We start from the raw sequence: 27,927 nt of genomic DNA on the forward strand, positions 1-27,927 counted from the left end.
CTGTTGAGGAGCTTACAGTGCTTTCTAGAAAAGGCTCTGTGGTGTTCCGTGTCATCATAAGCTGTTCCTAAATATTTGCTAATGTATTTTAAACTCTATTTTTTTTTTGTTAGCCTTTGAATTGCCCTATCTTAAACCTTGCCCAGTTTAAGCCTTTATTTCCATGAAGAGTTGTATGAGCCTTTTTCAGGGGAAAGAAGACAGACCTGTATGCTGCATCCCCAAGAAGAGATGGTATTAACTTTCCACAAAAAAAAGGACACAAGTCTTGCAGAAATACTTGTTTTTCAGAAATATTTATTAAACTGTTAAAATGATTTACTGCCCAACCAAAAAAAAAAAAAAAAAAAACCCCAACCAAAAAAACTTCAGTGATCCTGCACTTTGCAGACAGGATTATTACGCCCCTTACCTGACAACATCCTGGCCCCTTTTCTAAAAGCAGATTTTACTTGAATATTGAGAAACGATACATGACAGATCTTTAAATCTTTACATACTCCTCCCTATACGCCATCCTTTCTGATGGCACTTGGAGTGTGTAAACTCAGCATTTCAAACATGAGAATGAGGAGTGAAGTGGTTAATGCTAGCAGGTCAGGAGTGACTAATTAGATTTTTGAGGTAATGGGCTACAGAGATGAGTGGGGGAAGGTTGTACTGCTTAGTGCCATTGTTTGAAATTGGCTGCAGATTTGACCCGACAATAGTGCACTGGGCTCTGGTGTACGGGACAAGCTTTGCGTGCACTAGGCCAGGAGACGTCCTTTGTAATACACCAGCTTAGGTGCTGTGGGAAAACAGTTCAGACTCTGTATTTCTGTTATCCCAGTTCGTTGCTCTCAGCTGATTTCAAAAATGATGTGCTTATTCAGGCCGTACATCCGCTGCATTCTTGCATTGTTTCCAATCACTGCATCTCTTCTAAATGTGCCGAATGACTGTAAACTATGCTAGGGAAAGACTCAACAGGCATCATTCACAATTTACTTTAACTGCCTGATATAACTGTAGTGTACTCTTTTTTTTTTTCCTAACATGGAAGTGAAATTGAGATCTTAGCAACTTAAGTGTCATTAAATTAAGACACTCCCCCAATTTAAGAATTGCTTTTCACACAAGGGGGGAAGTGCTGCTGTTTTATGGATACAGCTTTCTGTAAGCATAAAACTTAAGATATGTTACCAAAACGTAACCAGGCAAATGCCTATCTGCCTAATACTAGCATCAGGCACTACCGTCACTATTTCAGATGCAGATGTCTTTCATATAAGGCCACATTTCCTCCCTGCCCTGAACTGCAGCGACACCAGGGAGGCACAGTAAACACTTTCTCTACCTAGAACACATGGAAGGTCCGTGTTCAAAATGTAGCACAGTTATAGTCAGAAGCAGAGCAGCATTCAGCCCACCACTGTAAAAACAGTTTCCCGGCAGTTTCACTCTAGATGGGCTAAAAACCATTTGCTGCCCATACACATTAAAGAATCCAGAGTCTTTGATTACCCTGCATTAAAAACTGGCCTGCACTAAACCCTCTTGCTTGCTGTCATTCAGGAGTTCTTCAAGCCTTCCTCCTACATTCAGTACCTGGAGTAGTTGGAGTGTTACTCAGCCTGAGCATTGTTTTTTCCTCTTAGTGCTACTCCTGAGAAGAGGCTCTACACCGACCAGATGTAGTTGCTGGGGGTAAGGTGCCAACAGCAGCTCACAGCCCCCTGCACTAAGCTACATGTGCAGAAGTTGCCTACAGCCTTGTCGTAACTAGATGCTCCTCACCAGCAGCACGGTGCTCCAGCGCGGACTCTCCTAGCACACAGCCAAATTCACAGAAAGACCTCAGCACCTCCCTCGCAAGGAGCCGTGGATGCGCTCACCCTTTCCCGCCTGCCTAGGTGCCTTTGTGGAGTGCATGGTGCAGAGGCAGGGTGTGCACTGACACAGGACTGTACGCAACAGTTACACTGCGTGGGGCTTTAGTGTCATGGTTTTTGTGAGTACAATCTCAGTCAGACCCAAGGGTCCCACAAGCTCAATTGCAAAGCAGATCTAAATCCCACCTCCTGGCAGTTCAGCTGTGCTGGGCTTTTGCTGGCAAGTTAAGCCCCTGCAACTGCAGGCTACCCAAACATCAACCAACACAAGTGGAGCAGCCTGCACATATAGAATTCATCTGCTCTGCCTAAGTAGTGTTTAGACTAGTCAGAGAAAACATTTTGAGTTGGGGTCATCTCTAAGTCAGTTGAAATAGTTCATGTCAGCTAGTTGAGGATGTCTTTCAATCTGAAGTTAGGCAGAAAAGTGGAGTGTGACTTAATTAAAAACCTGTCTGTGGGAAAGAGACCTAATTCCTTTACAGCAGCTGTGTGCTATTCTAGGGGGAAGTCCCTGGTAAGAAGGAAAAAATTCAAGTGTTAGAATTCCTCCTTGTAAGCAGTTTGTTTTCCATTAATACTACAGAACTCATGGCAAAATGCAAGGCACGCTCACCTCATACATCGGTTTCTTCATGCTTTAGGCACTATAAGCAGCAAGGGAAATGTACACTCACTATCCCTCTCAAGGCTACTCCAGTTCATCAGTTTGTATCGGGTGGATTTCCAAGTGGTTACTCTGCAAAACGCAGATGCCAGCTGAACTTGACAGGACACAGCAGTGCTACGACCTGCCATGGAGAGCGGCCAGCTGTCGTATCCCTCTTGAAAAAATTCTTACAGAAATAAAAAGCAAAACAACCAATAGTGTTAACAAACAGGGTAAAAGAGTCTTTGCCACTAGATATTGTACACTGCAAACAAACTTCTAATAATGGCACAGGTCCTTTTTTTGGTTTAAAGAAGCTTGTGTTACTGTAGTTAATGCATGAACAAGACCATAGACTTGTTATTCAGCACAAAACAAGTCATCTAGAAGCTTCAATGCCCCAGGGTATCAGCGACCGTTACTACAAAGCTTGGATTCTGTTTTCAGCAAACAGTCACCAAGTAAACAGTGAGGGATCCCTTTTGAAGAGTACATCTGAAACAACCACTGAGGTGTGCAAGGCAAATAAAAGTGATGAGCTGCCGGATTTTTTACAGAAGCTTCTTGTCACTAGACTGTTGAGATCTACTGCGGTAAACCGAACACCTCAAGGTTTTAGTCACAGGTGCTGCAGGGCTTCTTGTCCTTGTTCGGTGTAGAAGTCATCTTTATTTGAATGTGACCATTCTCCAAAAGTATCCTGGAAGTGGACATTTTTCTGTGATGCCTGCATACGTTTCTTATCACGAGAGAAGAAACTAAACCTTCCGGGAAGGGAGGAGTAAGGGAGGGGAGGGAAAAGAAAGAACACTGTTTACCATCTTGAAAACACTTCAAACACCCGACACGATACACAGCACAACAAAACACAGAGCAAAAAAATCTGTTTGCATCTGCAAAAATCAAGGCAGTGAAGCCTGATGGGAGTGCATGTCAAAATGTTATTAGAGATGAAGCCATTGCAATCTTAAGCGGTTTGGCTATGGAAGCTTCAATTAAGCTCTAAATGCTGTTGACTTTACAAGGTGCAGGTATCGTTTTAGATGTATATTCCCCCTTCCCCAGCCCTGAGATAAAGAAGCGACACAATACAGGTTAGTTTCTTGGCGTAAGTAAAGTGGTATCTTTGGCATTAAATCTATAATTTACCATAAAGCAGAAACAGAGAATGTTTTTAAGGGTGTCAGCAAGGAAATTCTAAAGATAAGAAAATAAGCCTCCACATTTTTTCCAAGTGTACAGACTTTGAGAGATAGACTTGATTCCTGCAAAAATAAATGAATAAATGCACATATGTGCACAAGAGTTTGCAGGATGAAGGCTCTGAACAAAGGCACACAAGTGTGCACGTCATTTCCTGTCACACAGCTTGGGTGCTCTAAGATAATGACGTACATGAACCAACAGCCATTTAATACAACAACAAATTGCCAGCTGACAACAGAGCTAAAAAAATACAGTTGGAAAAATCCTTAGTATCATTTTATTTGCATAGGATGAAGTTACTTGATTAGGCAAATTCAGTGTTTGTCATGAGTTCAGTACAAGAGGTGTTAGTGCAGTGTTTAGGTCTGCTGAGAAATGCAAAAGTTGTGGTTCCAGCTACCAAAAGTTTGAATTGGCTGCATACCCTTTTGGTTTTAATGGGGCACTTTAGGAGGTAAATATTGCTTTGCTTGCACAGTATCAAGCATAATGCAGTTCTGATCCAGGACGGGAATTGCTAAATGCTGCTACAGTAAGAGACTATGCAAATATAAACTCAGCTTTGACAGGTGATGGAATATTTGTCAGGGCATAAACCTGACCCTATGTCCACACCCCACCGTCCTCGGCATTCTTCCTCCACCCACACGCCCTTAAGTCTCCCCTCAGTACCATGATCCCAACCGTCCAAGCCGCCTTGTGCAGACCAGGGAGTTCTGCCTTCGATGTCTCTAGTCACATAGGAGGCTGTGTTTGAGTGTCAGATGAAGTTTAAGGCAGCTTTCCTGAAAAAATATCCTATCATATGTGCAGGTAAGCATGATGATAATTATTAAGAATATCAAGAATATTAGGAATAATTATTTCTTAACTAGAAAGTGATATAAAAAGCTACACAAGTGCAATGCCAGATAACTAACGTTGCTAGCAGGACCTGAACTTTTGCATTTCCTAGCTTCAAATGTGCGGCCGTAATAGTGAAATAAGTCTTTTGTACTTAATTAGCCTCATACTTTTCTACCACCTTCATCACAGGAGCTCAGAAATTCACACACATATGCTATGTCTTTTCAGGGACAGATCCAATTCCAGCTGATAAAAGAACTGTCTAGCCACTGAAGCTTTTTGCTGAGCATGTTTGGTCTTGCATGGTCAGGCTTAGTATCTTGAAGTCCACACAAAGCACTGCTGTATTTATGCAGTAAGTTTCAAATGTCAAAGTTCAGTAATTTTTCACTTTATCATGAAATTAAGTAAAAGAAAAATATGTTCATAAAATCTCTACATGGAGCAGAAGGATTAAGCTTTTTTAGTTCCTTCTGAAACAATTAAAATTGTTATCATGCCTAGAAAACTCTCATGGAGGATGTTTGGAAAAAGCATGTCTGTGTGGAGAGGAAGGGAATTTAAATACTGTGTTGCTGCTGTAAATATAAAGATCACTAGAGCAGCAGTTCTAATGCAAAGAGACTTTGCATTAACAATTATCAGTACGTCTTCCAGGGACAGCCAGGAATAGGATGATAGAATGGATTATCCAGAGTGTATACTCTATTCCAAGATACATAATTAGAGACAAAATATACAGTGCATAGATAGAAAGACATGGAAGCAACAGCCTATAATTAACACTGAAAATGTAGATATCAGCCATTACATTCTCTAAATCTAACTGATTTGTAACATGTCATTAGAATGAGATGGGTTTCTTAAAAAGCATTGGTGTGAATTGTCAATAGGCACGCTTAGTAAGCAAAATTAACAGAGTTAAAATTGCATATTGCAACAATTTTCTAAGGAGTAATGATTGGTTTAGCATGGTACCATTAAGGTAAAAGGTGATAAAATGTCAATACTTGAGGATGAGCATGGAGGACTACAATGAGCTGTGTACTGACTGGTCATTCTGATTGGCACTTTGTTCTTCTGTGATCCCACAGGCAGCCGATGAGAATGCAACCAGCAGTGCATGTTAACACAGGGTCATGCAAAAGGAAACCACGGTACCAAACATTTAAAAAAAAATTCCTACAAGGGAAACAAGTCTTCTTATTGGCTGCAATGTGGGATCGTCTGGAATCAATCCAGCTGCTACCATGGGCATTATGGCTGTAAAGATCCTGGTCAGGAAAGTACAGACACAGAAGAGGTAAGACTGGAGCAAGGGAAAGAAAAAGCATTCCATTAAAAAGAAAAGAAGCAAACATGATACACGGGGTTACTTTGAATTACCACACAGGACATGTTACAGGGAGAGGTGGATCTGCATCACCCAAGACAGCTCTCCTCAGTGAAAAACTCTTATTTAGAAAAAACAGTCATTGTAACAGTTTAAATTGCTTTTGAATTTCTAAAAGATACCACTTTTCTGTTGTGAGGCAGCCTGCAATCTGGGTTGGATTTCATCAAGGTATTACCACCTCTAGCAATGCAGAGCAGAGTGCACATTTTTCTTCCCAAGAGACAAATAGGCACATACATAATGAAATGAAGGATGAAGGTGTATGTTAAGGAATACAAAACAGGACTCTGCTGTGAATACTGGATATTTGCACATAAAACAGGGTTAGACAGGACCAGCATCACAGTTAAAAATTTTACAAATGTTATAGTTGATAGTTTCAAGTTAAAAACCAGTATCACTGGTGAAATCTTGAAATAACTTCCTATGCAAGCTATTTGGTTAAAGGCCCTATGTATCTGTTCCAAAAGAACCTGCATTGCTTCACATGCAGAAAGATGCCAAGTGCAGGCAGCTAAATACTTAATTGAAACCTTGCAACTACTCTAGCAGAAACACTTTCTAGGTGGCTAGCAGCAAGACTGTTTCTTTGTAAGAGTTCAGCACTTTTGCTACACATTATACAACTCATGCAACTTAGAGGTTGAAAGAGCACTGGCTTGATGCTCTATGCCCAGCCAGCCCCACACAAACCTGCCAACACACCTTCATCCATACCTGGAATACCCTCTGTTTTTCTAAGGATTCTCCTCAGAGGTTCTCCCTTGTGCCAAATATTTTTTTGAACTGTGGACTAATGTCATTAAAGATTAAGTTGAAATCACGAGAGACATTTCACTTGTGACCAAATGCAGCTCTCCCCAACACAGTCACTCTAACTGGTATTCTTAGATTAAAAATGAAAACAAACAAGCAAACATTGTTGTATCATTAGCAGTAGCTAGGACTTCTGTTTTTACGCATTGTGGTATGGTCCATGAGCTGCAGAAATGAGACAGACACATCAGCTTTTGTAGACTGCAAGAATAGGAAAACTTATGGCTGTTTCAGGCATTACATCAGTGACAAACAAGCACGTATCCTTAAAAAGAAAACAAAAGGGCGTTTTCTGCTCAAAACAGAGGGAGCATTTTTAATCCTTGTACTCTTCTTCCTCAGTAAAGCCTCCTGGTTACATTTTTTCACCAAAACTCTGACATGTGATGTGGTAGAGACAAATGTAGAAATCAATCAGTCTGAGATCAGAACTCAGAGTTTGCCCCACAAACGTGCAAACCCTGGGAGTGAAAAAATGTTGATTTCTGTAACTTCTGCTTTCCTTCCTTTATGGGGATGCAACACAGAATCACCCGAGCACATCTTAGATGGTACAGGCTACATATATATATATATGTCTCATTCCCCGAGACACTGCATGGTCAAGAAAAAAAGGGCACATTACGCAGGCAAGCATAAAACTTCTCTTGAGAAGATAGCAACAGTGTCTCCTGTTTTTGTACTTCAGCTTTTTGTTTAATCAGGAGGAAAAGTCTGAAACAAAGGGAAAAGCAACCCTACTTTCATTTGTAAAGGCACTCTGCACACAAATATCAGCATTACAAGTTTTCAGCACATCATTAGGTATGCAGAGTTTATGTGCCAGTGTGTTACCCAGGTAGCCATATAGCAAGGTGCTGACAGCATCCTGCCTGGGAGAGGGAGAAGTGAGTTCTGGAGACAGCTTGCAGCAGGCAGGGACTTCAGGTGGGGCAGGAAGGGTGCTATAACAGGGCAGAACAGCTGCTACACTTGGGTTCTTTGATTTTCCCAGCAGTGAAATTTCCTGTCTTTTTAAAGCCCATCTACAAGTAGACTGTTGACAACACACACAGAGAGTAGGGGGGAAAGAAAATAAACCCACTCTAGACAAATCCTATCCAGACAGGCTGCAATAATAAGACAAACCTGAAAACTATCACCATCCTTCAGGTTACTTAAGTAGACAGTTTTATCTCCCTTTATTTAGTATGACGACTAAATGAAGAGAGAGCAGAAAGAAACCTGGGGACAGAGCATGAAAGCTAAAGAAAGTAATTTCATCTTGACAGCAGGTTCAATACATGCTTCCACTGTCTGGCAGAAGAGGACTCTTGCCTTTTCTGAAAGGGTCCAAACCAACATGATTTTATGTTTTATTCTGTGTGGTTTTAGTTATATGAATTTAACACAGATTCTGAGAAACAGAAAGATTGGATAGGTGTCTGAAAATGTGCACTGATTGAATAGTCTGGGGCTCAACAGGTTTTCCCTAAAAAAATAACTGAGAGGAAGAAAGCACTGAGATAACTGGTTGAAAACACTTATGTGCCTCCTGCCATGGGTCCCTGCGTTGCTTACGCATGTATGCAGAAGGCAGAGTCAAAGCTAATACCTCGTCAGCATGTATTCTGTCTTACATCTATTTACATTTTTATGCTGCCTTTCCTTCACAAATCAAGCATGGAAACTGGAATCAACATAAACTGCGTAAGCTGAAACCAGCCATCCCCCACAATGGGATAAGCATTAAAAAGTACTAAAATAAAAGAGAAGCTTTACAGTGGAGATCTTGTGAGACAAAGTATTATTATTATCATCACAGTTGCAGAATGAAAACTTAAGTCCAAACTCAAAGTGTATTTTCTAGTCATGTGAGACGAAAGGTTCTCTCAGCAAACAAAGCATCACAGAGAGAAGCTGGAGTCTACTGAAAATAATCAGAAGTGCCCTCCTGACTTTATGGTGTTTTGGATCAGTCCAGATCTTCCAAAGGAACTTACTCTCACAGGGCTGCTGGTATTATTAAACAAGGACTGAAGGCTATGGACATGGGGAGAGGATGGAAGAGCTTTTTATGTGGAAACAAATGACTGTTCCTAAATCATTTATGCAGTTAAAAAAAAGTTAAGCTTCCAGTATCACAAACATCCAAAGACTCGCTAGAAGTTTACAAGACTTAATTTGAAATAAATAAATATACAAGGAAGGAGTTTCAACAGACAAATGGATTGGCTAACACTGTGATTTTATAAATAAGTGATATACTAGTAAATGCACACCTCTGACAGTAAGCTTAGGTTTCAGACAGCAACATTAAATACTTCACCAGAAGAATGTGGGGTTCTTTATAGCCAAGAAAGCTGGCATCCTCTCCAGCAGCAAATTTCTTCAGCAAACAAAAGGTTTTTGTGCTGTACACATAGTGCAAGTCAGGCTCTAAAGGCTTAGGTCAACAGGGAAACAGGCACAGTAAGGTCATGGAAAACCTTGCTCTCCACATCCAACTGCTACAGGTCTGCAGCTGGCTTTACTTGTGAACAACACTCCTTACATGTCTTCTGAGCATGACCTGAGGGCCTGGGGTTTCCGACACTCCACCACCCTAGGATCTGTGTGTTAAGGAACTGGGACTTGTGGCTGAACAGCAGCATTGTTCCTACAATCCTTGCACACTGAGATCCGGCACTGACTTCAGTTTTGAGCACACAGGACAGGCTGAGCAGTGCTCTGTATAAGACCACCATTAGTAGCACCTCCCTTTGGAGTATGACTATGTGGCCCAGACAAGAAAATTCTCTAGGAAGATCAGGTGTCTGTGTTTAAAAGCTCATCAGCTCATACCAGTTATAATAAAACATTGCAACACATGCTCTTTTGGTTAGCCTGAATAGTGTACTTAAGAAGGAAACATCAGAACTGGAGTGGGCTTCTTGGGGACACCAGTCTGGCCCCTAAACACAAGCACACGGAGTACTGTTGGACTCCCTACTGCTCTCTGCATGTAGGGAGCAGAATGTACCACAGGAAATAATCTGGGACTGAAAGTTGTCCCAGATCTAGGCAGTTTTGGCCAAATCCAACTGCTCTTTCATGATACCTGTCAAGTGTTCCTTCAATGCCTCTCCCCTATACATTAGGGATGTAGTTATCATAATTTAAAAATTCTTTAAAATTGTCCTACCCTTAAGAAACATTTAGTATTTGCAGACTATATCCAGTATCCTTAGAAAATACGCTACTTACAGTCGTTTGATTCCAGATTCAGGCTGAGTTGAGGGTTTTGACTGAATTATGGGCGTAGGTTGAGGGGATCTAGTTTCTTCTTCCGTTTCCTCACTTGTAAGAAAAAAAGATAATTAGTGTGCTCCTCCCGAGCCATGGAAGTGCTTTCAGTTGTAAAATTCAATCTGAGGTAGTACTGTTGATGAAGAAATGCAAAAAGATCTGTTCCAAGCTCACTGAAATCAATGGGAGATTTTTCTGTCAACCAAGGAACAGCACCTAGAACTGGGTCTCCTTTCAATATTTTCTTCTCATTGTGACAAGGAGAGAGAGAAAAGGAATGCATTGAATAAAAGCTCTAGAATTTTCATTTTAGGCCCACTCTTATCCTCACTTTTTGAAGTTCAAAAGTGTTAAATGTTTGTAATCTTTCTAAGATTCAAGGGGAACCTAGGAGTTAGGGAAGGACATAGTTTCTCCCAATTTTGAGGAACCAGATTCAAACTAAAGCTGTATGCTTGCGATCTCTACTTAAAGCCTTTGCAGCAATAAAAACTTGTTGGACACTGTTTAAGAGCACATTCATTCTTTCTAGACCTGCCCTATGGCTCCTCTGTGTATAGCATGCAACAGGAGAAGAGATCTAACCTACCTTTTGTAATATAAAAGCTCCTCCTGAAGTAAAAACACTTTAGATTTCAATTCATTCCTCTCATGAAGGACATCCCGGAGCTCCTGCAAGGTGAATCTTGGACGATTTGGATCTTTTAAGTCCATTGCCATCTTTTCTGACTCCGAGAGGCAGTCATCATTGTTTGGTTCTGTCTAGGAAGTAAAACGTGGGCTTTAAATTCACTGTGTGAGTGCATATCTGAGGAGTTTAAAGTATTTATCAGTCTAGTTCCCAACCTCTTCCTTTCAGCACTATTAAATCCTCTTTCAAGAAAAACATGGCAAATTTTAAGAGGAAAAAAATGTAGAAGGAATTTGTTTTTCATGTTAAAGACTGTCAGAAAGAACAGCTCAGTGATCTGATCACTTTGTTCTTTCCTGGGCACAGGCAGACTGATGACACACACAGGACTGGTGAGACCATGGCAGGCCTCTGAAAGATGATCCGAGCTCTATTTTACCTCTCTTCACCTGGTGTTCGCAGGACGCTTGCAAATGAGGAAAACCTAAGTGTTGTGACCTACAATCAAAGCCCTGTGCTGACAGGGATCTCTCATAGAGTTACATGTTTGGGAAAACAAACAAACACCAATTGTTTCTAGCAGGCCTGAACGCAGGGTCCAACCTGAGCCACCTAATAGGTGGTAAGTCTTGTGGAGAAATTCCTGCAGAATCCAGACTGACAGAAAGTCCACTGAAAATGTATGGTCCAATTTTTGACAAACAAGTCAGTTTAAGGAATTCATACTTTTAACAAATGGGGTAAATCAAACATCAGCCTTTTACATAAACACTGAAAAAACTGCATAGCAAAGATCATGACAGTTCCTCCCAGCTCCTCCCACTAAGAGAAGGCTCCTTTGGATGTAAACACAGTAAGTGGAAGTTTAAGTTTATATCCCCTTAATGCCTTTATTTAAAAAGCAGGATTGGTGTTAGCACCAGGATCTAGCTACAAAGTGAAAGAAAACTGCAGATGAATGCTAGATGAGGCCTTTATACATGTGTACCCTTGTCTCTTCTTTTCCTCTGAGAAGAGTTCACTGGAAGCTTGGAGGAATTTTATCTCCCAACACTCACTTTCTGTGGCTCCCAGCAAGCCAGAACGTGCACTCTAGGCACATGGATGGATTCCCAGGCCTGTGGGGCCGCTTCCTGTCACACAGATAGACTCTAGCACTTGCACAGAACTACTTGCCCCTAACTGCTTGTGAAAACGTGGTCTGTATAAACACAGCACACAGAATACCATCGTTCACATCCTTTACTGTCGTTCCACTCAGTGGCTGCACAGAGCTGAGGACCAGTTAATGAGAAATCACAAGTTTCTGGGAAAGGTACTCAGAATCAAGGTGCTGAAAAGCAGCTACAAGCCTTTACAGGTCTGTAGGATTTCTAACAATACAAATAAATGCAGGGCACTCTGTTCCAGCAAAGTACATTTGAAATGTAGCAAAGTACATTTGAAATGTGATGCTTTTTGCAAGGACTGACTAAAGGCCTGCACATGAAATCAGAGATGCTAGCAGCCCGGTCAGCCGCTCATCCTCCTAGTAGGATGCAGAGATCAGAGTCTCAGAGCTACTGTGTTGCAGTGACATCTCACTGGGATACAAGCTGGAAATTTGAGGAGCTAAGTACTGAAATTCTTAAATAGAGTCCATTTTTTGTAAGCCTGATCTTCCCTCTTTTGAGCTCATGTGTTTATGAAACAGTTTTGCTATTTCTTGATATATGATTTCAGGTTAAACTTGGCTAGGTTAAGGTTGATACAATATCAATTTCTACAGCAGGGATTGCAGCCCTTGTCCTGCAAAGACAAAGCAGCAGAGCAATGCTAACTTGTCCATTTGTTTGATTCACCCCATTCATCCAAATGCATTTCTTTACAGAGAATACAATAAATAAAGATTGATGCAACCTAACAAGAGGTTCAAAGGAAATTACCCAAACGCTTTTCCTCTTCTTCACCCCTCTAGATTAGGGTATGAGCTGATGTCTCTTCTTTTGGTTGTATATTTGCCACACACCTTTGCCCAAATAAGCTGTTTTTCCGAGATTTAGCTCTAATCAGCAAAGACTGAGCAGCCTGTAGCCAATGCAAATGTACTTGACTGAAGCCAACAAGCAATGTCCATTCCAGAGCATGCAGCTATTCTAGCTTTCTGCTTCCCACTGCAGTCCCTGTCTAACCATCATCCTGGCAGAGAGAGCGGGGAACGGCTCTAATTAGAAGAGGCACTATTGCCATGAACTGATAAGTTAGAGAGAGGTAAAGAATGCATCCTTTCTCTCCAGAGACTGAAGACACTTTCACTCCTGCTGGCTCTAGGCCTAGGCTCCACAGCCCCATTTACAAAGCTGGGTGTCCTGGATGAATTAACAGCAGTGAAATCATCCTTTTCATTATTAATACAATGCTTGCCCAAATCAGCCGTGACATGTTAACACAACACTGGCTGTCACATTCCATGGAGGACCAGGGTACCCCATCAGCCTTTGCCTCTGCTTCTTGATGTATATTCCCACCTACTACAAGTGAATTGGATGTTTCACTCCCTGCTGCGGTCTATCAGGCATTTACAATGCTGCTTGGTACTGGAGCTCTTACCAACACACCCAGCCAACCACATCTTTATGACAGTGCTCCTCTAAGTTCTTTCATATCATGATAGCCCTTATCCTATTTTGTACTCTTCATTCAGAGCAGCATTAGGAAAGGGAAATACAGCACATTTGCTTTAGTAAGACAGAAGTAGTGTCACATGCACAAAGAAAAATTATAGGAACCATAAAGAGGACTGAGGGATACAACAGATCAGAGATGCATCTTTTTCTCAGGAAGCTCTCCTTAAGTTTGCATCTGCTCTGATCTCAACACCAAGTCAATTTGCAGATTGTCACTTTGCTTGTTCCTGCAAGTACTTGAGTATGTAAGCAGTAACATTTGCTTTTCATTTGCTAGTAACACTTCACTGCACAAATTCTAATAGGAAGCGAAAGCAGAAATAAAGCCAAAGTTGGTTCCCCTAAAAGGTGCCTTCAACTATTTATATGTTGATTTGGTAGCAAAAGACCAGCTTAGTCCTGACAGATCAAAAGTGCCGTAAGCACTGTGAGGACCAAGTGTGCCAAGCTCTGCATCACCTCTGGGACCCCTTCTGACACAATTTCTTTTCTACTATGGTTCACATGCCACCACTATCATAGTGCACCGCACCTTTGCGACCCATTAGGGCTTACATATTTGCATATTCAGCAAGGCTTAAGCTACTTGTCAGCTGTTTATATTTTGGGAAACCCAGACTGTTTAAGGGATGTCCTGGTTTCAGCTGGGATAGAGTTAATTTGCTTTCTAGTAGCTGGTATAGTGTTATGTTTTGCATTTAGTATGAGAAGAATGTTGATAACACGCTGATGTTTTCAGTTGTTGCTAAGCAGTGTTTATACCAAGTCAAGGGTTTTTCAGCTTCTTATGCCCAGCCAGCAAGAAGGCTGGAGGGGCACAAGAAGTTGGGAGGGGACACAGCCAGGACAGCTGGCCCAAACTGGCCAAAGGGGTATTCCATACCATATGATGTCATGTCCAGTATATAAACTGGGGGGAGTTGGCCTGGGGGGGGATCGCTGCTCGGGAACTAACTGGGCATCAGTTGGCGAGTGGTAAGCAATTGCATTGTGCATCACTTGTTTTGTGTATCCCAATTCTTTTCTTCTTCTTCTTCTTCTTATTATTATTATTATTTTCATTTTACTACTGTTATTATCATTATTATTTTCTTCCTTTCTGTTCTGTTAAACTGTTCTTATCTCAACCCATGAGTTTTACTTCCCCCCCCCCCCGATTCTCTCCCCCATCCCACTGCAGGAGGAGAGAAGTGAGTGAGCGGCTGCGTGGTGCTTAGTTGCTGCCTGGGGTTAAATCAGGACAGGGATCAGTTTGTTTTCCTCTGGGGGAAGGGATTGATGTGTACAAACAAAACAAAGCCAAACATACTAATACAGCACTACCAAAACACTATCTGCCTCCAATACAAACTAACAGCTGATACTCCAGAGATTTTGGATTGCTTCATGATGGTTTTAATAGAACACTCTCTTTTGAATCAATGATTTGTTCTGATATCTGGCAGATTCTGCAGCCTAGTGCATGACCCAAAGGTTACACTCCCTAGGATATACAATGGGTAGCCAAGTCTAAGGCAAGAGCTGTTCTCTAATGCAGACATCCCACTGCTAACTTGTGCTGCCACTCTGCCTTCTGTGAGACCAGTTCCCTCCTTTAGGAAGAAGGGGTCTGTTCCACTGGGTCATCATCCACCCCAATGGGGCCTTTCCTGTCACAGTGCAATGAGTGATGTTGCTCTCTGTATGTCACACCTGAACACAACATGCTGTCCCTCAAGTCCCACCATTGCCTCTGACGTGTATCAATCGTATTTACCAAAGAGGTACTTGGTATGAAGTCTAAAGCTTTTTAAAAGGCTGTTTAAAAGGTGATTTAAAGTGCATCTTACCTTTACTTCCTCCCCATCTTGGCTGTCCTCACCCTGCAGTTTTTCTCTCAGTTTCCCCAGCTCTGCTCGCAAGTTGCCCATCTCCTGCTCCTTGGTTTGCAGATATGCTTCTAACTCCACCTTCTGCTCAATCAGCGCCTTCCCCTGAGCCTCAACAACGGTGATCCGGTGTCGTAGGTCATGGTTAATTTTCATTAACCTGTTCTGCTGCTGCTGAAGCTGCAAAACATTGATCCGATAGGTCAGCATCCATTCAGCCATGACGGCCAAGTCCCAAACATTATGTTAAAGAAAATTCTTCCCCCTCCTTATCCCCAGATTAGTTTTTTTAATATCTAATTATCTACTACAGTTGCAGTCACCAAAGTTTAATTGGTTTCTAGAGTAAAGAGGCATTTTTCCCCTAGCACAGCGAATTCTTCAGCTAAAACCAAATCCATCACTTCTGATATTATGTTTCAAAAAAGCAAAGTTCAAGGATAGGGTGGCTTATGGGATTCCGAATCAAATCTTAACCCAGAGTTGAAGAAAGACAAGACAGAGGAATCCTTAGTATTCAATTTATAAGTACTTTGCTTTGAGCTCTTAAGCTCTCTCATAAGGCAGGATGTGACCTGCTGGGCGTCATATGGACAGCACCATTTTGAAAGGCCACAGCACCTGCCAGAGGCACTTGGGTAGAGCAGAGATCATCTAGGTATGGCCCTCAGTAGCACCAGAAAAGTCCCATGACCTAAGGAGATGAGGCAGCAGGAGAATGGGAAGTGAAATATGGGTAAGGAGGTCATTCCTCCCGACACAGAAAGAACCAAGACATCATGTGATTCCCAAAGTCACAGTGGAGTCTGTGATTCATCTGAGACTAAACCCGGATCTCTTGTGCTGTGGTCCCCAGGGCCACCCATCCTCTCAGTGAGCTTCTGTTCACTGCTGGCAAAAGTAAGTGATCTGGGCTAGGCTGGGGTCAGGCCCCTTCCTCCTACCCCCTTGCAAAGAGGTAATCCACTTTGCATCCCTGCTGTGAGACTGCATATGTGGAGGCCCTGCTGCCAATCTCTGCAGAGAATATATATAAAATATACAGTAGCCCGCTCACCTACAGCAGGGATCTCTGGATGGAGTGAGGCATGGGGGGGTTGCTGAGGAAGTTTGCACTGCCAAAGCAGAGAGAGATTCAAGAAGCCAGAGAAAGCTACCATGAAAGGGGAGAGGTATTAGGTCTTTAAGGAAACAAACACAACAACCTGTCCTTCACCCATCTTCCTCTCTTGCTACACTGTTTTCCAGTCACATTCCGAGTGTGTCTGGTCCTTCTGAATGCAGCAGAGGGTGTCTGTCTGCACTGAAGACAGCCTAATCATTTTGGACACTCCAAAGTTATGCAGAACACTTCAGTTACTGGACTAATAATCTGGCATTGCTTACAGATTCTACATTAACTTAAAACTTGAAACCTGGCTATGGAAGTATGGGTGAGAAAGAAGAGAAATAGGAAGACTAAGAGCCACTTACAGCCTCTACATCCTCATTTTTAAGTCCAAGTTCCCGGTCCTTTGCTCTGATTTCATCCCTCTGTTTATCTACCACTTCCTTCAGCTTCTTCATGACTTGCCGCTCTCTCTCTGACATTCCTGGTTAAAAAAAGACACAGAAAACAAAGTAAGGACAATCAGGAGCTGCTAAGACTGAAAACAATAAAAGTGAGAAATATTTAGGTAAAGACTCTGGAAGTTGCCTGCTGGTAGAATTACAGAGAAGCTATTAGAAGATGCTTTAAAGGTTACCTCAAGAGTAACAGGGAAAATAGATGACACAATCCACTCCATAAAGCCACTGCACAAACTTCTTAAAAAAGGAACTGACAGTCCTCAGAAACATCTATAACAGTGGAGTGACACTGCCACATCTTGCTGCCTCAGTAGTTTTACATTAGTGTTCACACTACGCACCAGGAAGCTTCGTTACCTGTGTGATAATCTGTAGAATCAGCTGGCCAAGACCCTGTGAAAATTGTAAAAAAGATGGTCTGGATCCTCAGCAAGATCTAAACAAAATGTTGCTATTGTGGATTGCATCTAGATCCAAACCAGCTGAGGTGCACTGGGCTAGAATGATTTTATGTTGAAACCCAGTTTTGTGTTGGGTGAAAGGGAGATGAAGCAGGACCTCCAGAGGGTACGCCCACCCTGAATCCAGAACAGAAATTTAGTCTGAATTATGGTCACATATTTTCTCCTCATGTTTTGCAACCCTTTCCCCCTCCTACTGTTTGATAATTCTTATTTAGAATAACTGTACTGCACAGAAAAATACTACATGGCATTTCACTTGTGAAAGATGTTTGGAACATTGCCAAGAATCCAACACTGATCCTGTTTGAAGGATTAGATTAACTTGAAATCTGACCAGCGAATCATTAGGAAATGTCATAAATCATAAAATAGGAAGTATTCTTCCATTACCATTACAGAGATAATCGAGAACTCCTGGCACTACAGTGACAGGCTCTTCAGAGCAAACACAGACTAGACGATTTAACTTGATGAAATGATGGATGTACGACACTAAATTTTCATGACAACATGCAGAGACATGCAGTTTGATGGTCCTCAACTATCACATAAAATCACGTTGCACAACAACCCAGAGGACAGCTTGAAGATGAAAGCCTGTGACCAGGGCAGTGTGTGGCTGCTCTGGCCAAAGTCTAGTCCAAGCAGGAACTGAAATCCAGGGTCTACTGCTGTCTTGTTCTAATACCTTTGGCAAAGTACTTAGTTACTTGGGTCCTCAGCTTCCTCCATTTATGAGCTGCAAGTGGCGATAATTCAGTCACCCCTGTGGGGTGGCTAGAAAGCCACTTCCTTTTTAATGTATTAAAGCAGTTCCCACATCCCACATCAGAATTATGCTGCATACACATCAAATGTATCCAGCTGTCAAGTCTCTATTTTCTAACAACAGCTCAGACTTTCTGGTTACGTTCTTCCCTCATCAGAGAAATCCAAAGTTGTTCCCATAAGAGAACGTAGGCTGCATGCCTTTAGGACTCCAGCTTACAGATCATCTACGGTTTGAACTGATGGATAATACAGTAGAGCAAGACAAACGAGAGAGAGACAGAGAGAGCTAAAGGGAGTAACTCTTGGTGGATGTGCACTCCCGCAGCAGCTGTGGGTTCCCATGCAGGCATAAAAACCGTACTGCTACAAACAGAGGGAACAGCAGCTCCGATCCCTCATTGGTAAAGGATGTAGAGTCTCCCAGAGCTATGGTACAGCAGAGAACAAATAACTGTTCTGCTGGGAAAAGGACTGGTGATCACAGTTGGCCAGGAATTTGGTTCAGAGGACGTGCTCCTGTTAAACCCCAGAAAAGAGCTGAGAGTGACATGGTGTTCACATTCTAGTATTACATTCTCCTCTTTTTTAATTCTGTGGTAAGTTTGCCTGCTCTATTTCTGGACCCTGGTCCTTATCACCTCTGCTCTAGGTTCTAGTTCTTTGCAAAATAATTTTAATTCTGCACAGTGATAACAGCTTATACCCACCAGGGAGGACAAGCAGACACTGACACATACTGCTACTTAACTATTCTAGAAGATCCACACTTTCCTATCACAACATAGGTCTGATACACCACTGTATCCACAACCTCAGTACAGGTTCCCGGATCCACACTCTGCAGCCAGTCTCAGGGCTGGGGCCTGAAACATCAGCTGTTTTTAAAACCAAAAAAATCCCAAACTTTGCCTTGAAGTACAGAGGGATTGCAGTGAAACTTTAGACTGGTGGTTACATCCCAGTAGAAGCTAGGAATAGTGAGTGCAGCTATATTCATTAGTACTTGTGAGATGCTTTGAGATCTCTAGATAGCAGGTTCTATTTAAAGAATAAGTACCATTTCAGTGCTGACTGTTTTTCCTCCCACTGTGCTTATTTTTCTCCCTAACATTTAGTGAACCTGAAAGACTTCAGTTGTGTGCACAGATCACTACATTATCATTTTATTTCAAGAGGAGGGGAAAGGAAAGGTGAGAAGTGTTTATGAAACACTCACATCTTCTTCCATTTCCTCAGGCACTGGGGAAGAGGAAAGGGAAATCACTATGTACCCTAAATGTAAAGTAATTATCTCTAAATGATTCAAACTCTAATAACTGCAAGATCTTAAATGGCACACCCAGCCAGCTTCCCTAGGTACATCCTATGAGCAGCTTCCTGTGGATTGCTGTGATCATAGGACTGTTCAAGCAAGAGAAAGGAAAGCAGCTGGGGGGAAAAAAAAAAAAAAAAAAAAAAAAGAAGGAAAAAAACCCCAGAACATCCTCTATGTTTTTGTTTAGGGACCTGTGTACCGCTGTGTTTATAGAACATCTATCACAACAGGCCAAAGTGCCAGTCAGGGCCTGTGGCACTATACCACTACCAAAATACTTAGAATAGAAGTTTGCCTCTGCTTTTGAAAGGGAATTGTAGGTTCCTCAGCAGCCTAGCACAAGAGGTTCACACAACTGTTGACATCCTGCTGCTTGTCTATGTTACCACAGCCAGTCTGAGACAGCAGCTCCCCTTGCTGCAGTGAAACAGCAGCCTGCTTGTCCTGTTTGACACACTTTGGGTCAAGTTTGCTTGTGGCATTTTGCTAGGATATTCCAATCAGTCAGCACCATCAAGTAGTGCTCAGTTTGAGCCTGGGAGGAGTAGCATTAATGGATATTGCAGACTCATCTTTAACCCCTGTGTATTCTCTCTTCTGCCACATGTCCTTTCACATGAACCCTGCTCTGCTCAGACTCTCAGCAGGTGCCCTCTGTGCAGACCTCTCCTGTTCAGATGGGATTGCCCCTGCCTCTGTCATAAAAACCTTCATTATGCTAAAGTGAGGCTCTGTGAACTCTGATGCAACTTATTAATTGGCAAGGATTGAATCTCAAAGTCTTGCACACTCAAATCACTGGCCTCTGTTGCCTGTGCTAAAAATAACCCCTTTAACTGTCTGATGAGTAAGCAGCAAGCTGTTAATCCCAGGGGCTAGCCACTAAGGGGAGACATGATCACAATACTAAATCATGTTGAGATATGAAGGCTGGAGTCTGGTCAAAGTTAGTCCAGCTAACAAAGCGTTTAGCTTGAAAACCTGCCTCTGTACACTCTACATGTATCAGATCAAATGGTGAAGACTGAAAAAAAAAGCATCATGACTGCTTTCTGGCACTAGCCAAACAAGTCATTTGAGACAAATCTATGCCATTTGCTAATGAAAAAATTTCCTAAAAGGAAAACAGTTGGGTTTGATATAATAGGTCCCAGTAATAAGATGGGGTTGCTATAAATGAATGTGATTTGACTTAAACTGATTGCTTTGGCCAAAGAATATCAGTGATCCCAAAATCTGATCTCTGGAATGGGTTTATGGGTTTTGTTTGTGTTATTATACTTCGGTAGACACAGTAAAAATAACATGAAAAGCATGCCTGGCATTTGCTTGGCTAGCTGAATGTGAAGAGTATGGCTATATTTAAACACAAGCACATGAGCTGCAGTGAGCTAGATACCCACTGGAAGAAAAAAAAAAAAAAATAGAAAGAAGAGAAAACAAAGGGGAAGCCGGTTCTTTATAACAAGATGTCATAGTCTTCATGGTCCATGACTCATCACTGCCATTGTGAAATTTTGCATGGAGTTTGTAAGGCTGATGTTGAGCTACTTCTTTGCCATTAATTGACTCCTAAATTGAAAGCGTTGAATTGTTTTAAAAAAAAAGTGATCTTGAGAGGTTTAACAATTTTTACTTTTTGAAGATTTCATCATACTCCTCTCCAGGGCAAGTGAGCAGTACTCAGCCTCTGGCAGAAAGCAAGTGCAACTTCTGCAGTGTCGGACAGAGTTTCATCCACCTACAGCAAGTCTTCATTTAATCCCAACCTCCAGTGTCTGGAAAAGGATATCCCTTTGTTCCTAATGCTTTGCGGGAGAGCTGCAATGGCTCAGCTGTGTGGTCTGGTTTTCAGATTGGCCAGTGACTTTGCATGCTACACACAGGATGTTAGCCTTTTGAGGGAGCCATAACTTTACTGATAATCAGAACCTACTGTGAAAGTGGAGCTGTGGCTTGAAGCAGTGGATCAGAGTCCTGTCCATGGACAAATAGTTCAGAGATCCACCCACTTCCAGACTGACTCACCATCACAGGCAGGTTTTGCTGCTGGAGTGACGCCGTTAGTCTGCTCCATCTCTCAGCTCAAGGCTGCCTCATCCCCAAAGTTGCACAATCTTTTTTTTTTTTCCCCAACTCCTCAGCTTAAACCCCAGCAAGTATCATGAAATGGACTTGGTATCTAGCAGCCTCAAATGACGTGCTATGAACTGTGGAGCAAATAGAGACATCTGTTCATCTGCCTGTGCTCTTGGGAAAGAGCTATTTGCTGAGCCGTGGGCGAGAGCTGAGGATGGCAATTGTTTCAGTTGCTGTAGTGAAATCTACCTGTACTTCCAAGTCGGAATCTCATGTCTTGAACTTCATTCTGCCTCAAGAAAGAAGTTGCCCACAAATTGGTTGTTTCAACTCTTTAGGATTCATCCACTCCCTGGATTATAAATCTCTTCACTTATTCTAAATTGGCTGTAAGTCCCAAAGAAGTGAGGGAACCCTAAAGGAAGGTAAACCAAGTAAAACCAGTCTCTCCTATTCTAGGATAATATCATGATGTTCTCCTAGAACATCTCCATATGGTGGACTGATACAATTCAGACAAAGAAATCTTGATTTGCTGCTTTACAAACTGCTGCAGTTATCCTGAATAGATCAACAGTTGCACTTATTTTTGTGCATAATGGTGTGAAATAAACATTGCTATTCTGTTTGTATTAGAAAACATGAGCAGGGCTTAAGAATGGTGTTTTTGCAAAATGAGAACTAAAAAGAAAAAAAAAAGTGATAGACCAAAAAATGAAGCTAGGCTTTACTTTCAGAGATGCTTCTCAGCCAAACAAAAAGTTGTTCAGGCTTTTTTCCCCTCCTACCCCCACCTCTTATCATGTCTTCAGTGTCATCATGTATTCAGAGATTTTTCTATTCAGGTTAAAAAAACCCAAACAAACAAAAAACCAAGCCAAATCCCCATAACCCAGACCTGCATTAATTTTTAGGAAAAAAGCCAGAATATCCAGTCAAATTTTTTTTATAAGTATTGCTTTTTATAACAAAAGCAAGTACTGAATTTGAAGTATCAAACTTGCCTTCATGCTTCTGAAATTCCTCTTCTGTGAAATTAATGTCTTTGTGAGACAAGTTTGTCATCAGTTGTTTATTCTCCTCCTGCAGCTGTGCAATTTGGGTAAGAAGGTCCTGTGCTTCCCCTCTCCAGACATCCTCCACCAGTTCTAATTCCTAAAGGGTAGACCAGGACAACACATTTATATTTTTAAACATGTTAAGAGTCTTTGACTGGACTATTTACAGATCAGACTAGTAACAATCCCACTATGATTCTTATAGAAAACAATTAAATGAGACTACTTTGAATTTCTTAGGAGACATCTACTTTTCTAATGCCAGCATCAAGAAACCAACTACTGAAGTCTCCTCTTGCTACATGCTGAATGTAAATACATGAGGAGACAATTCCTGATGCAAACATTTTTGACATGCAAGTTACCCAAAGGATGGCTCCTTATGCCCCATTTTGCTGTGAGGACCAGATTAAGGGGACTGCTGTGTTAGACAAGATAACCAAACATGAGCAAGAATTACCTCTGCATCCCAGGAAGCAGCCGTGAAGGCTGTTATAAATGCTCCAGAAACATCACACAGCATGGGCGAGGGGAGTCAGTGTTAGTTAGGCATGCTCATTTTGAAAGACTAGCATCTCTAGTCTAAATTTCTGTTATGAAACACAAGTGTAAAATAATGATTGCATGATACTGTGCAGCAAACCCAAACCCCATAGTCCACATGGTAAACACAAGACAAAACTGTGCTGCTTCTTATGTAAATTGCTCTATATGGAATGTCTTGAGTGGCATCTATGTTAGCGGCAGTGAGACCAGTCAAAACAACAACTCCCATTTGTCAGGGCACTGTGTGTCAAAAGCAGCTGTCACCAATCCCTGTAAAGGTCAAATTAGGACAAAAAGTATAAAGTCCTCAAGGAAAAACAGTTGTATTTAGAGCTTTACTTGTTCCAAAAGCCTTTGCCATAAACCATACTTCTGCAGTGGGGGGCATTCTCTGCTCCATTTTCATATATGTGCTTCAAACAAAAAAAGCTGCATGCAAATCACTGGTGCCAGGCTGAGTCACTTGCTGACTTTTACATTCATCCAGCATGCCCCTTTCCTACCTAACAACAAAACACATTCAGACAACAACCCTGCCAAGCACAGCTCTAGGCTAAAATAAGCTCTGCTGAGAGATTAAAGGATAGCTTTCTGCTTTGAATGTATGCTCTGATAATGGCAAATCGTGTTGCTATTGACTGTCCAAATGCCATTTCATTTCAGCATTTATTACTGCATTGCTGTCATTTTATAATACTTACTGAAAGTTTTGCAGAAAACACTATATGACAAATGGATACACAGACATAAGAAGTAAAGAAAATTTCATTAATCGCCTCTCTTTTACTTGAAACTCTTTATCTTGAGAAAAAAGCAAATCTGTAATGAAACTTTATATTGCCCAATACCTAGAGTATTTACAGTGATGCTGCATATTACAACTCTGTAGCTAAAATATGTGCTGACCTAGTTTAGATAATAAAACAGCACATTCACCAGTTATAAGCACACTGATAAAAACAAAATAGAACACACACAAACCCCCAAACTATCTAAACTTATATCATTTATGTGTGACCACACTGTAAACACACAACTATATTAAGGTTTGCCTGGGCAAACTTTCTTATTTATTGCTATTGAAGAGCCCAATGAATTGGAGCAGAAATTAACTTCTGAACCCTCATTAGTAGAAGTATCAGACAAAGGAGGCAGATCTATGGGCCAGCTCAGGAAACTCCAGGCAGTACTAAGCCAGGTTTCTGCAAAACAGATTAGTGACTAAAGACTTTAAGTACTAAAATCTCATAAACTGATGCTTGCAAGGACCACTAAAAGCTTGTCCGGATCGGGTTTTGGAGGCTTTTGGGTCACAACTATTTCTCAGTCTCTGGCTTTTTCTGCTTACCAGTACCTGTCCTGTGAAAGAGTTAGTCTTCAAACCCTCACACTGGAACACAGATGATGTGACACTGATGAGTCTATAGGGACTCGGTGCACTGGGAATCAACTCGATTAAAAAAATATGTATGTATCATGTATGTTATTTTCCCTGTTAAAATACATTTCCACCAAAGTTTTGTCTGGATTGTCTGAACACTCCATGAGCCATTTCATGACTATTAGCGAAGCTGGCAGAGTAGAGATGGTTAACTGGCAGGGGATCAGTTGACATCTGGCAAGTACAGTGTTATGCAGTTGACATGTTTAGGAAACTTTAAGACATATATGAACTTCAGAAGTATCCACACAGATCATCAACTTGTACGATGATGATGGGTGTTGCTACTGGGCCCAGTTCAGTATCCACTTCACCACACAGCATTTTGTAAATATCCAAGATAAAGAATTACTGTTGACTGGCAATACAGTGGTCTCTGTGAAATCAATGGGGAGAGCTGCCGTGAGTCACTTCGCAGAGGTGACATGCCCTCAAAAAACCTTTTGGCAGCTAGGGCTCAGGAAGAGCTAATTTGATTCTAGCAGAGGGCCCAGACACAGTATGGGACCAGCACAACAGACCACCCACTTGCCTCTAAGTCAGATGTGTTAGAAGGGCAAAGGCACAGGTTTGGTACACGTACTTTTATCTATTCTCTAGACCTTCTTCATACTCTGGAGACTTACTAGGGCTTTATACATTAAAGATCTTCTACCATCCTTTTCAGAGACACTGCCCTGAGACTTCTGCTGCAAAATGTTGCAGGACTTATCCTGGATTTTTCATATGCTAAGCAGAAATCCCCTAGCTGACTCATTTTAAAACATAAAACTTGAATTTATTTAAATTAAAGCCAACACTTAAAGTTTGAGGTCTCTCTTCCAGAAATTCCCTGTCTCCTTTTTATTCTGAATCTGCGCGTGCAAGCAGGAACGGCATGAGGCAGCAGTGATGATTTAGCACAGTCACTTACTAGAAGAACTGTTTCTTTAAATCAGTTATCTGGACGGTTTAAAGAGTAGATCTGCCACTTCCACTGCAGTAAGCGGAGCAGCTCATGCTGTCCTGCCACATGAGGGTAACAGGATATGGGAAATGATCTCTACCTTGGGCTTTCATAGGAGTGGGATCAAGGAACACTATGATCACCTCAGATCAAGCCAAGGGACAACATCTTACCATCAGAGGATGGAGCAGGAAGCTGGGAGAGTGCTCTTCCCTACTCTTCAGCTCTAACACTGCCCTGAAATCACTTGGTCCTCCATCTCTCTCCTATGACTTGCCTACCCGACGAGTGTGCCAGGAAAACTAGACTGCTAAATCATTCACAGTTCTGGAGAGAAAAGTGTATTATTGTCAGTGACCTTTCCTGGCCTAGCAGGAAGCTGCACTATCCTCTTATCAGGAGAGGGGATAGAACGGGAGTCCTAATCGGGTAGACACAAGGGGAAGGAAACGCAGTGACCAGGGAAGGGGTGGAGAAAGGGAAGGAGGAAGGAAACTTCCAGGAGGGAAAGAAAAAGAATAAACCAAAACCAAACCCAACACAACAACACACCCAAACCCACAGCGACGCTACGGCAGCATCCGCGCAGAGCCCGTGAGCCTGCCTCGGCCGTACCCACACGCGTGCCCCGCCCGCTCCCCACCGGCTCCGCGGCATCTCGGCCCGCACCCCAGCCTCCCGCTTTGTTTTCCCCAGCGGCTGCGCGGGGCAGGGCCGGGGGGGAAACGGCGGCGGCGGAGGGGCCGGGGCCCGGCTCTCCCCCGGGCCGGCTGCGGCAGGCGGGAGCAGCCCTGCCCCGCCGCGTCCCCCCCCCCCCGGCCCCCGCCCGCACCTTCTGATGCTTCCGCTCCTTCTCGATGCGGTCCATCCTCTCCAGACGCAGGCGGTCGAGCTCCAGGCGCAGCTCCTCCATCTCGGGGTTGATGTGGTTGCGGCTCACCAGCACCTCCAGGATCTCCAGCACCCGCACCACCTTGGGCATGAGGCGGGCGATGGCCTCGCAGCCGTGCTGATCGATCACCCGCTCAAACTCCTGCCCCACGGCCGAGGCGATATCGTAGACGTCCATGACCGTCAGCTCCGCCGCGTTCTTCTCCAGGGCGGGCGGCGCCCCGCCGCCGCCGCCGTCCATGGCTCGCCCGGCCCCGCGGCGCCCTCATAGGCGGCGGCGGGGCGCTCTCCTCGCGGGGCGGCCCCTCCGGCAGCCGACCCCTCCTCACCCGGCGTCCCCCTCACCCGGGCCGCAACTCCCGCGAACTCGGGCCGAGCTCGGCGGGGCAGGGGTGGGGGGGGAGGGTGTTTAAACTTGGCCGGGCGGCGTGAGGGGAGCGACGGCGGCGGCGGCGGCGAGAGGGCGGGCGCGGCCTGCCCGCCACCACCGCCCCGCCGCTCGGGGCCAATGGCAGCCGCCGGGCGGGCCGGGGGAGGCTCCGCGCATGCCCGCGGCCGCCGCGCCGCGCCGCGCCTCGCCTCGCCTCAGCGGGCTGCGGGAGCTGCGGCTCCGGTCTCGCCGCTTCCCGGGCCGATTCCCGCCGGGGTGAAAGCCGGTGCTGTGCTTTCCCTGCGCCGGGGGAGCGGCGCATCACCAAAGGCGGGTGCTGGAAGCTCGGGGCTTGCGCCGAGTCGCTTCAGCAGGCGGGATTACTGGTGCTTGTCAACCTCTTCTGCCCAAAGGCTTCGTCGTCCGGAGGTGATCACCGCGTGTTTGAAGGGTCAGAAGTCACACCCACGCGTGTTGAGGATTGGGGATCCCACGCAGACGATACCCAGCGGCGGCAGGGCCGCAGCCGTGTGTCTGTGGTACGACGGCGCCCGACAGCGAGCGCAGCGCCTGCCTTCAGAGCGGACTCGCGTGGGGTACCGGGACGGAAGGGGGAAAGAGGAGCCCCCTGCTCCAAAAGAGGATGAAGGCTAACGGATGGCTGCAGGCAAACGTCACGGGGTGAACAAGTCATTTTGCAGGATGGCAAGGGTCCCGCACCCAGCGGCTCGCATGTCGTCAGGGCTTTTAGGCCCTCGCTCCGCAGGAGCAGAGTAAGACAGTCTTTACGCCTGTACATGTGTTCAGAGTATCAGTGGAGATTTTATACATCCGAGCAGTTTGCTGGCACGGATCCACTTACAGAGGAGTTTAAACTAAACCAAAATGTCTTTTTCTGGTTAAGTTTTTCAGTATTTTTGCCCTCAGGCGTGACTGTGCACTTTTAAATCTTCTTAGTCTCCCAGTGTTTAGTAAGAGGTGCTCCAGATAAGTCTTTGCAGATAAATTAAATGTGCCCTGAAATAATTTTAGGCCCAACTCCCGCCACTTCCTGTATGCAGTGTAGGAATAATGCGATATTTTTTGGAAAAGGTACTATGAATAACATCAAACTGTGGAACTAGTCAGGAGAATTAAAACTGGAGCTGCAAAAGCCAGGCCTGGAGTAACTGATACGTGCTGCGTGTTGTGAATGAATGCTGCACTAATTCTCTATTTTTAGCAGATGCAGAAGGCCAATGCAAGAGAATGGGAGGCA

General features: G+C 43.4%; 1 protein-coding gene across 6 annotated transcripts; it reads right to left on the bottom strand.

The window, feature by feature from the left end:
• Positions 1 to 277: 277 nt before the first annotated feature.
• On the bottom strand, positions 278 to 26,783 carry RILPL1 (Rab interacting lysosomal protein like 1). Of its 6 annotated transcripts, none has more exons than XM_075041407.1 (8): positions 26,241 to 26,780; positions 22,422 to 22,572; positions 16,693 to 16,811; positions 15,181 to 15,399; positions 10,644 to 10,816; positions 10,013 to 10,105; positions 5,762 to 5,849; positions 278 to 3,287 (listed from the first exon to the last, which is right to left on the bottom strand). In XM_075041407.1, the coding sequence occupies exons 1-8, from the start codon at positions 26,538 to 26,540 to the stop codon at positions 3,282 to 3,284; spliced, it is 1,149 nt and encodes a 382-aa protein (XP_074897508.1). In that variant the 5' UTR covers positions 26,541 to 26,780; the 3' UTR covers positions 278 to 3,281. The 6 variants fall into 6 exon arrangements, with proteins under 6 accessions (XP_074897508.1, XP_074897506.1, XP_074897509.1 ...); XM_075041408.1 differs by lacking the exon at positions 5,762 to 5,849 and adding an exon at positions 6,689 to 6,764 and having other exon boundaries at positions 3,150 to 3,287; XM_075041410.1 differs by lacking the exon at positions 278 to 3,287 and adding an exon at positions 3,307 to 3,788 and having other exon boundaries at positions 26,241 to 26,783.
• Between the last annotated feature and the right edge of the window lie 1,144 nt (positions 26,784 to 27,927).

Source organism: Buteo buteo, chromosome 11 (assembly GCF_964188355.1).
Source record: "Buteo buteo chromosome 11, bButBut1.hap1.1, whole genome shotgun sequence".
In the NCBI taxonomy this organism is placed as follows: Eukaryota; Metazoa; Chordata; class Aves; order Accipitriformes; family Accipitridae; genus Buteo; species Buteo buteo.